General features: G+C 41.1%; 1 protein-coding gene and 1 long non-coding RNA gene across 3 annotated transcripts; one reads left to right on the forward strand and one right to left on the reverse strand.

Annotated features, from left to right (window-relative positions):
- Window positions 1-50: 50 nt before the first annotated feature.
- On the reverse strand, window positions 51-3,949 carry LOC137266025 (RNA-binding protein RO60-like). Of its 2 annotated transcripts, none has more exons than XM_067801523.1 (2): window positions 3,553-3,949; window positions 51-2,970 (listed from the first exon to the last, which is right to left on the reverse strand). In XM_067801523.1, exon 2 carries the CDS (start codon window positions 2,930-2,932, stop codon window positions 1,274-1,276), a length of 1,659 nt encoding a protein of 552 aa, XP_067657624.1. In that variant the 5' UTR covers window positions 2,933-2,970; window positions 3,553-3,949; the 3' UTR covers window positions 51-1,273. The 2 variants fall into 2 exon arrangements, with proteins under 2 accessions (XP_067657624.1, XP_067657625.1); XM_067801524.1 differs by having other exon boundaries at window positions 57-2,970; window positions 3,692-3,948.
- Window positions 3,950-4,820: 871 nt separating this feature from the next.
- LOC137266044 (uncharacterized) lies at window positions 4,821-7,640 on the forward strand. The gene is made up of 2 exons (XR_010954959.1): window positions 4,821-5,017; window positions 5,772-7,640. It is a non-coding gene; the product is annotated as an uncharacterized lncRNA (long non-coding RNA).
- Window positions 7,641-11,286: the final 3,646 nt, after the last annotated feature.

Raw genomic sequence — 11,286 nt, forward strand, 5'->3', positions numbered from 1 at the left:
CAGCACACACACACACACCAAACAAAAACATAAAATAAAAACAAAACAAGTTTATAAAGATGGGAACATGTTTTTATTACACCTCCTTTCAAGAGTATATAACTATCAAATATAGCTTATTAAGATAACCATTTTCAGTATCTTAGTAATAAACACATATACATGGTAGGGGGGCATTCTTTTCTTTTCGATGTAGTTTTGGTGTGGTGGCGATATGTGATGCAAAAGACAAATAATAATAGGATATACGCGATAGTGGCATGTGATGAAAAGGATTAATAATCTACAGTATACGTGATAGCGATATGTGATGAAGAAGGCGAATATAGTATAGGTGATATAAACGCTTAGGAACGCCTGCTTGTCTCAGATGTCATGGCTGGTGAGTATTGCAGTACACGGGCTTTAATTTGCGAAATATATACAAAACCTTTCCGCATCAACAAAAATCACAATGGTAAAACCCAAGATCCTTAACCAGAAACGAACACAACAATATCGGAGCATCTCATCACAAACCCAGAGTAAAATTTAGAGTACAATGTGGTTATAGCACATCAGGGCTCCAGACAAGGGCCATATCGGCGTACGTATGGTAAAACATATGTATGCACGTACGGTTTTAAAATTATTTACAGACGTATTTACCTGAGGAAAGTATTGCTATATTGTTTATTGACCTGTACACACAAGAGTAATAATGCTGTGGTGCATATGTCAAACTATACACAAGATTACTAATAAAATTTCATTCAGTACACTAAATGCATTCTTACGTATTTCTAGTATTCCTGTCTTGAAAACAAATTAGGAGTATGTACTCTTGATGTTGAAAAATTACATTACTAAATTTATTTATTTCAGTTTCCCTTGAGGATTTACAGGCATAAGCACTTGTTGGGAGCTATACACTAAAGTGTGGCGGGAGACACGTGGGATGGTATTTAACAAATCAGTTCATAAATAGAGGAACATAAATGAAGTGACAACGAACGTAGGCTTGATGTGCATGCAGCAATAAGTAGATAGTTGCACACATAGTGCTACTGAATGGTAAGTAAATATCTATGATATAGTGGGACTCGAACATGGACTCTGGATGGATTTGGTCATGATAACGGAAATGGGTTTCTTTTCACACTTCGATGCAATATAATGGTTTTGTATTCACATAATTTCTAGCAGGGGATTCAAGTGATCATGCATGTTCTGATAATCAGTAATGTATGGAAAACGGTAAGAAAAGCAACTAGCGAATACTGTTCCGGAGAAGTCATATTTCGCCCATGACAAAGGAGCGCATGGCTTCTGGGGCTGCGGAATCGAAGCCCACAACGTCCATCATCCCAGGATCATCCGGGTCGGCGATTGTGAACTCATTGCTGGACATTCCACAAACGATCAGACGAGCATCCCACAATCCACTCCACTTCCTGTACTGGCGAAGAGCTTCAGAAGGGTGAATTTTTCCGAACCAAGTCTCACAATCCGTGTACACAACAAACACATCAAACATTTTCTTCTTCTCCTTTGCCCACACCATCGGCAGCGCGCAGTCAGTACCTCCGAATGGCATGTTACTTATTCTGCCTGTCACTGTGTCCAAATCATCTGTGTGTCCGATGTCAAGGGGGGTTAACTTATCACAGAAGGCGACAACAGTGGAATTATCTGGGTTTTCAGTCCGCTTCGTGACCATCATCATGGCTGCTGCAGCATCCCTACACGTGACTGACGGTGTCCCCATCACAGGACAACCCATGGAACCACTCACGTCCACTGCTAGAAGGTAACGCTTGTTTGTTGGTAACACAAATTTGAAGGACAGATAGAATGCATCATCCAGGGCTTTCTTGATTCGTTTAGTTGGAATCCACGTCAGTTTGCCCTTCTCTCCACGGCCTGCTGAGTAGGTCTTCAGAGCCACTAACACGTTGAACGGGTGAATCCTGGCTTGTTTCAGGGAGTCTCGGTCTGTCACTTTCTGAACCACCAGATCTTCCTCAGAACAACCGTCTCGTAGCACACCGATGGAAGTCATCTTACCAAGGTTCCTTATCATCGCTGTCATTGGCATTTTCTGAAGCAGCTCTTTCCAAACAGAAACCGACGACAGCAGTGATGTGGGGATGTGCTCCCGAACTAGTCCATGTTGTCGAATCAGCTCCACCATCTTGTCTTCCTCAGTACATGATTTGGCCTCGTCCACAACACTAAGGAACTTCAGGACCTTCCTCACGTCTTCAGATTCGGGTTCACCTTTGTCATACATTTGTTTAGCATCTGAAAGTCCTCTGACGGCGTACCTCAGAACGACACCGACGGCATCGTTGACGGGTTTGGTGTGGGACAGTCGCAAAACGTCCCGGTGAGACCAGCTGTTTCTCTGTCGATATTTAGTGACATGCATGGCGAGCTTGACAGGGTCATCACTGAACCTGTTGTACCAAGCTGATATGGCGTTCCTGTGTGCCCGTCCCCATCCTGTGGTCTTCCCCTGTTTCTCACACCGTTCAATAAACTCGAATAGGAAAGTGGGAATTCGGCATATGTCACATACAGCTTTGTAGGCTTCCTGTTTGGTGGTTAAATCGCTGCTTCTGCAACAGACAGCAAGAGCCAGTAGGATGGATGTCTGTTTGGCGGTGCGTCCCTCCAGACTGAACTGTTTGATGGTTTTGACCACGTCCGTCCCTTTTCCTTCACTGATGAGATTCAGAATACATCCCACATTCTGCTGTGTCAATGCCTTCTCTGAGGTGTAGTAGGTGCCTCCTTCGGAACCCAGACATAGGAAGCGTTTGAGGCGGCTGAAGTCGTCAACCTTCCATCCGAATCCCCCTGCGTTGTTTCTCACCTGGTTGGCAGATATAGGAGCGCTCTGGGGTACAGTGTCAGGGGGAAACACCACCAGGTTGCTATGGAAATCCATGGTAGTGTTGGGTGTTTACTCGCGTCTAAGTAGCTCACCTGTAATTAATGAACAGAATATAATTTATCCAGAATAATTAAAGCGCTTCAAATTGGACACAGCCATAAATAGAATCCTCATCTTTGGGGACTTTGATAACAACATCGTAACCCAAGTGGATGGATAAATATATATTGTTGGTATCACTTGAATCGAATTTGAATTATGTTAAAGTCATATTGAACGGGTATTTTTTTAAAAGGTCTATGCGACACGTGGTAAACAATGATGCTGTATGATGTTTATTTGTATTCCCGACAACGATTTTTCATTTCCTCAAAAAGAGAATACAGAGCTCGGCACATAAGCGCACGCGCACACGTACGAACGCACACACACACACACACACATAAAAACAACCTGACTACAACTATAACGACTTCCCATATTATCCTTCAACCATTTTAATAATGATAAAATTTTGACGTACTAATATCTAGAATATGTGTATTTTTCATAAAAAGACACAACATTCGTGTTCTAGTACACTATGTCCATAAGTACGTAAAAAGGTAAAACACAACTCTATACACCTCAACGATGAAAAGATATACTTGCTCGTTTGCCGGCATAAGACATACCTATAGACAGTGACCAGTTTTTCTGCATACAGCGCTGAAGATAACGAGGTTTGGCCGGACCAGGCGTGTGACAACCAGTGGTCTGTGATGCTGACCCCGCTCTGAAATGTCTGAGAGACGAATGTACTTTTATACCGACCGTTTTGATCATATTGTGCAATCATGTTGGGCTTTCCGTCCACTTCGTCAGCTGGTATTGTTAGGTTGCGGTTAATCGCAACACCACGGTTCGTCGCCATACACAGCCAACTTACTGCGCGTATTGTGATGGCGGATTTTACTACACCCTCTATGCATCAATAAAACACCTTCTTCGAAACAATTTGTTTTATCACAGACTGATTTCTGTTTGTGTGTTTAACGTTTGTTGTATATTTCTGGATAATGATCTTGAAATGTTTACTTCCGTGTCCTACGTACCTAGAACTATTTGTAGAAGGATTCAATATAAGTCACTAAAATCATAATTATTCCTTATATTTTCTACTAAATGTCTATGAAAATAAATCAGCACATTGGTTTTGTAATGTGGCCCTTGTTTTTATTATTGTTTTTGACCTGGTGAGTAAAATGTGAAAAAAAATAAATTGATTATTGATATGTTGTAGAGAATATAGCATAGAGTTAAGCTAGTATTTTGAAATTGTTGCGTTGCGCTAGAAAAGCCGAAAGCCATTTCCGCATCCAAATCTCTACTAAATGCAGCGTCGATTATACAGATATGACGAAATCACGAGTATATATTTGTCCACCGTTTGAAATTTTAAGCGATGCCTACTCGCATTGTATAAAATCACATATTGACTTGGCGGTTAACCGCAAAACAAAACCCCAACTTCCACCCTCCAACACAGAGTTTTTAAAACAGTATTTGTGTATACTTCGTATTTAAACAACATAAGTGTACATATTAACAATTAAATAAAGTATTTGAAGTAGTTGTGGCTAGTTTGTCTTCACTCTATAATATTCTGTGTAGCCAGCATATTTCGATTTCAGTCAATGACGTCACATTATACTCATTCAATAAATTAAAACATCAGTCGGCAATTTCGCAACTGTTTATGCTTTCGGACGATCTGACTACGTTACCTCGTATCGCTTATGTGGCCATTTTGCCTGTGCCCTATTATATTCTGTCAGGTCAGCATATTGTGAATTCAGTCGGTGACGTCACAATGTATAGCAACAGTGTGAAAAGTACTAATTTTAGTAATCAGTCAGAAATTTCACAACTGTTTGAGTTTCACAACTATGTTTCCTTGTAGAACTGCCGAGGTTAACCACGACACGCGCACCGTTGTTGGTTACCTGTATATAAGGCGAGGCGACAGGTGGGCAATAACGTTACAGGGCTGGCGACTTTGACCACTTGCTTGGTCCGGCCAGCCTTGTTATCAGAAGCCTGCTTTTCATGTTCTGATACATGCTTCTTGTTCAGCAACATGACGGGAGAAAATCAAAGGTAATTATTGTTTTGTCACGTCATAGAGATATACCGTAAATATTCATAGTTTAAACTTTCGTTAACACGATTTCATGTATGTTTATTTTTTGTTGCCATTATATACATGCGGACATGATTTATGACAAAATGGGTAGCTAGTACTCATACTTTTTATCATCGTTCATAGATGTAGAAATAACTGTGGTATGTATAAACACTATATCTGTATTGTCCGAGTAGATGTTAATACGGGTAAAGGATATAAGGCAATGGGAAAGTCTCATGATAAAACGGTTACCCTCCAGATGATGTAAACTGTTTTAGAGGCATTTTAGAAGTTGCTGAGCTAAAGGTGTACGCTACTTCAAGGCACATCATCTGGAGATGAAGGAACAAATTTTATGGATGATCAACTTCTTTAATTTCGCAATGGCGACGTTTCGGTATGGAGTCTTATACCGCTTTCATGCTTGAATCCATACCGAAACGTCGCCATTGTGAAAGTAAAGAAGTTGATCATCCATAAAATTTGCTCCTTCATCTCCAGATGATGTGCCTTGAAGTAGCGTACACCATTCATTGTTGCACTGAATACCATCTGAATAATGGATTAAAAAATCTTACACGCGCAGTGTCTAACAAGGCATTTTATTGAGGTAACTGACCGTCGTGATATCGGTGGAGAAAATGTGAAAATGAAACAGTTGTTAGGTACCCTCACACGGTACTTCCGATATATCAAATAACTGTCCTCACTCATTGCCTTTTCCAGATGGCGGCTGCGCTATTCTACTACTGGCGAGACTCGGATACGATTCACGTCAAAGATTCAAGATAACGTCAGCTGCACCAAACACCGACTTCGTCACCGACACACGACAATAAACTACGACTACGAAATAAGCAAGGAACCATATACAACCATGATAGTCAAGGCCAAGTGATCTTAGCAACAGAAATACAGATTCACTGATCATTGGTCAGAAGCCATAGGTCACAAGTCACGGTTGAGAGGCCATCGGTCACAAGTCACAGATAAAGACTAGCTGACCTGAGTGACTTCGTCTTTCGAAAGAATAAGTTACATTGAATGATGGATCATTTGTATCAGATAAACGATTTCAAATTGCCTTTAAGGCAAACAAGTAATCAGCAAAATACTTTTAAAAAGTATGTTCATTTTCTAGTCAAGTATGGATACAATGTGTGAAGCCCATTTCAGATGCTCCCCTGTCCTGATATTGCTGGAACAATTTCAAAATCGACTTGAAACCAAATTCACCCTCATTCACTCACTGCAACTAATGTCCAGTAGTGTATATGCGTAATCTGTATGAATATGCTTGTATATATTATTGCTTTTCATATTGTTCTTAGAATCGTTTCATGCATGGCAGTTTGCAGGTGCTATGTGGCATACTACCATTCATGAACCCGATACATACTGCTATATGACATTATCCTTCACTCAGTAACACACAGATTAAATGTATCTGGCCCAGTCACACAAGTCGATGTTCTAACTGTATCCCCAATGCATTAGGCTAAATAAAGAAAGTGAAATGTTTCTCGAGCATCGGCGCTTCACTTTTCTTTGTGCGCGTAACAATTTTTCATTGCCACTTTAAAGAATTAATTTTGACTTTGCCGCGTCCCGATCATCCATTTGTCCACTGTAAGAATCAGTGTCTATAAGAACGAGTGTGACTGAATCTACAACTCATTAACACATGCTAAACTTTTCCAGCTGTAATTTTCTGAGAGTAAAAAAATAGAAGTGTGTTCCTCCCTCGTCACTCTGTTTGTATCTAAATATAAAAAAACCCCAAAGTCCTACCGCCCTTGTCACTTTAGAAAAGAATGTACCCGAGAAACATTTAATTATTTTTACCCAGCCTTATCCCCGTGATCTGATTTTGTTACTAAATGACAGAAGCCCCCGTAAAATACCATCGTGATATTGAATATTCCAATATTCTCCTTTTGCCTCGTCCCTTTGTGTAAATAGTTAATAACCTGTGAAATCCTACAATACACGTAACCCCTCGAAAATACTTTTCTGTGGAATAGAGCGAGTTATGCGGTGTACTAACTGATAATCCACTGAACTGTATCATTAGTTTGTCCAGCTGTCAAGCATTTGTAAATATGTTTTTCGTCATTATCTCACAATTTTTATATAACCTGAAACATAAACAGGATGTGGCAGTCAGATTCACTTAAACAGTGTTGTTTGCATGTTGTTTACATGTTATGCTGTTAAAACTACGTCTTCGGTGTCCTTTTTTCATGTGAAACCACCAATCCCAAACAGTGTATTTCCTGAATAAATTCCTGGAAATGCTATGTTTGTCTTAGGATCGTATTCCGGTATTTTCTGACGTTCAAGGAAGCTCCATAAAATATTATTGCTTACCTCCCTTGGTCAATCTTCGCCGTTTCTGTATTGGCCCTGTAAACACGCGTCAAGCATACTTGCATGTTGTTGTTTGCACACGATAACAATTATTGTTGTAGTGACCAGTGTTAATGATCATTGTTTAATACAAATGACCGTTCCATTTGTTCCAGCTGTAGTTACTACTGCTCATCGCCAACAATGTTCAGCTCCAGTTTTAAATAATATTCATTTTTTTAGAAATTTCCTCTGTTTTCTTTTCAGTTACATATCAATCCCATTTAAGAGTCATTGCCTATTTAATGACTAAGACATCACCAGTTTTTTGTTCTGTATATCTATTCATTTTGGCTGCTTGTTGTTTGACGCCGTATTCAGCAATATTCTAAGTGTATGGCGGCGGTCTGTAAGTAATCGAGTTTGGACCAGACAATCCAGTCATCAACATCATGAGCATCGACCTACATAATTGTGTCAACCAAGTCAGCGAGCCTGACCACCCGATCCCGTTAGTCTCTCCGTGCAACAGACATGGGTTGCTAAAGATAAACACTAACCCGAATGTTCACTGGTTCATCAGTTGTAATAGTGTCTGCAGCAGAAATGTGAAGACTTGTTATGGTCGTGGTGCGGGAGGGGCGGTGGGGTAGCCTTGTAGATAAAGCGTTCTCTCATCACGCACAAGTCCAGGGTTCGATTCATCACATGGGTACCATGTGTAAAGTCCATCTCTGGTGTCCGCCGTCGTGATATACTGGGCCTAGATTTTCGAAGCTCTCTACGTTAGTCATAACGTAATGTTAATGTATGATTTACGGCAGTCTTAGCGCTAAGAGAGCTTAGAAAATCTAGGTTCTGGAGCATTAGTAAAAGCGGCGTAAAACTAAACTCACTCATCCTCTCACGTTATGCGAGAAGCTGGGAAGTTGTTGAGCTGTGATTTTTGACAGTCTTTGTAGGTGTAATAGGTGTAAGATGCTACTTAATGGAGAATCATAAGATATCCAAAGCCGTGTTATTCTTTGTAATGGGAGAATAGACTATGTCTCTCATAAACTCAAACCACTGATCAAAACAAGTATTTTATACATCCGCCTTGCACCAGATTTGGCAGCATTAACTTTTATATTACTACGTGCAAGCAGAGGTGTGAGGACATGGAGGTTTGGAATTCACGCGATAACTAAGATTCAAGGCATACACCCGCCAAGACACTGAACTCACACTAAAGTTGTCTTTTGTACTTTGTTTACCAGCAATGTTTTCTCGTGTCGGCTATTTTTTACTGGTGATATTTTTGTCACAGGTATTTGTTGCTGTGCTTAACCACAACCCAGTTTCAGCGCCAACGCTAAACTGATGCAATGCATCAAGATGCGTTTCCGTTAATAACTCTGCCATTACCGCCGGTCGATAATCCACTTTCTGTGAAAACAATTATTGAAAGACAATCCACAATAATGATCTCTGATGGTAGCAGGACGTCATATCTTGTGATCTTTGTTCACGGGTTCTCCATGTTATCTGCACGTGCAGCCACTGGATCTGTAATTTTTAAATTCGAGACTCATACGTTTTATGTATGAGAGTCTGTTAAGGTTAGGGTTAGAAATCATCTACAGCAGCCCATGCTTGTTGTAAAAGACGAATAACGAGATTGGATGGTCAGGTTCGCTGGCTTGTTTGACATATGTCATCGCATCCCAATTGCACAGATCGATGCTCATGCTGTTTATCACTGGACTGTTTGGTCCAGACTCGATTATTTACAGACCGCCGCCATATGGTTGGAATATTGCTGAGTGCGGCGTAACACTAAACTCACTCACTCACTTTAATTATAACCGTGACGTTCCTCGGTCATTTCATTATGTTTGCTTGTAAATTAACCTTTGTTTACCAGGTGCAGTGGACGTGTAATTGTGAATATGTGCTTACGCCTTTCAGTCCCAGTTTTGACCTGTCAACTATATTACAGCTGTATATATATATTATCCAATGTTTGTTTTATGCTGACATTGTGCTAGTGTTCCCCCGCTGCAATATAAATGGAATATTGTTAAACTCACTCTCTGAGTATTGTATAACCGAAAGGTTGCAACAAGCCGCACTGAGAGGGCAAATATCTTCCAAACCAGATGGATTCCGGTTAGATCGGTTAAAAATGACGCTGAGCCAAGACTTTCGTCAGAGGTCTAAAATTAGATTTTTTGGTAACACTCGTTGACGTTGTGTCTCCGACTACGGGGGATGTGACACATGATACCACTGTTTCTTGCCATCCAAACATTAATAGTTACAGGGCAACTGATCAAACAGGAATGTCGATCACTCCTTCCCTACCTCTCTCACTTCCTCACCCACCCACACACCCACTCACTCACTCGAACACTCGCCCCCCTTGATCAACCACTGACTGACTGACCGACCGACCGACCGACCGATCGACCGACCCACCCATCGCACTCACTCACTCACTCACTCACTCACTCATTCACTCACTCACTGTTACTTCCTTTCAGCATCAGCTATTTCATTCCTATACTGCAGGTGGCATGGACTGAGTATGACAATGAGACATGCGTTCCAATGATTCTCAGCACCAACATGCACTACTGCATCACCCACTGCACTGTTGTTTTCCACAATGCGAAAATAGAACTTCCTGAAGTACATTCTGAAGTATGTCACAGTGCACTTTGGGTTTGTTCGATGTATGGTGGTAACTAAACATTTGCAGTTAACTGTTCTTAACAAGGTGGGCACCATCCACGTTAAAAGAGTGTTATATGTGAATAGTTTGATGTACCAAAAGCAATCTGTAAAATGATTCTACACGGGGTTCGATTCTACACGTGGCTACTCGCCGGTTTTTGGTGTCCCCCGATGCCATATTGCTGGGACATTGTTGAAACGGACTTAAAAAAACCCCACACATCACCAAATTATGTAACGGATAAACACCTACAGTGCCAGATGACCCAAGTTGACATTTTGGAATACAGTTCACTGTCCTCTGTCGGTATGGTCGATGTGGTACCATGACAACGAGAAGAAGACGTTCTGTCGTGTTTGTCATGCAGACTCTTATGTTGTCCGACAACATCTGTAAATATTTACAATAAAATGTGAAGCGTCTGGGATCAATACACTACGTATTATAATTGGGTTTGTTTCCAGCGTTTCATAAGGAGTCACGGCGACCTAACTGAGTGAGTGGTTGTGTGGGTGAGTGAGTGCAGATTTTTCACAAAGGCGCCGGTTTTCAGTGCCCTCAGAACAGTCGTTACACCAAAGACCTGGGTTCGATTCCCCACATTGGTACAATGTGTGAAACCGATTTCTGTTGTCCCAGGCAGTGATATTGCTGGAATGTTGTCAAAAGCAACGCTAAACAAAAACTCCTTCACTCACTCTGAACAGATATGTGCTTGCTACTATTAATTCCTAAAGACGAATCGTGTTACAAGAACACTGTATGAATTGTGAGTTAGTATGATTGCATAATTGGCAAGATTCCAGCACGCAGAAGTGTTTTTTATTCCCATGACGGGAATGTCGTCGGGTCGTTGGCTTAACGAGCAAACGTTTTGACAACTAGACAACGCCCTGCCTTTATGTTCCAGATAAATGACACAATGTAAGGTATATGATCTCCTGTAGAGATAGCTTAGACTGGTTATGCAATGTATAAGTACACAGACTCTATTCCATGGTGCAGACTCTCGAATATATCGCTGTCCCCCCACACCTGTTCCCAACTTGAAGGATCCCCACAACACACAGCTCCGTGACCTCAAACACCACACCTCACCGATTGAGACGCCAACCACGCACCTGTCACCTAAGATCCTACCCCATACAACTCTTCCCTGAGTTCCCCACCCCG

This window comes from Haliotis asinina, chromosome 15 (assembly GCF_037392515.1).
Source record: "Haliotis asinina isolate JCU_RB_2024 chromosome 15, JCU_Hal_asi_v2, whole genome shotgun sequence".
Lineage (NCBI taxonomy): Eukaryota > Metazoa > Mollusca > Gastropoda > Lepetellida > Haliotidae > Haliotis > Haliotis asinina.

Coding starts and splice junctions, on each gene's coding strand:
- LOC137266025 (XM_067801523.1), bottom strand. CDS start 2,932: ATGGATTTCCATAGCAACCTGGTGGTGTTTCCCCCTGACACTGTACCC.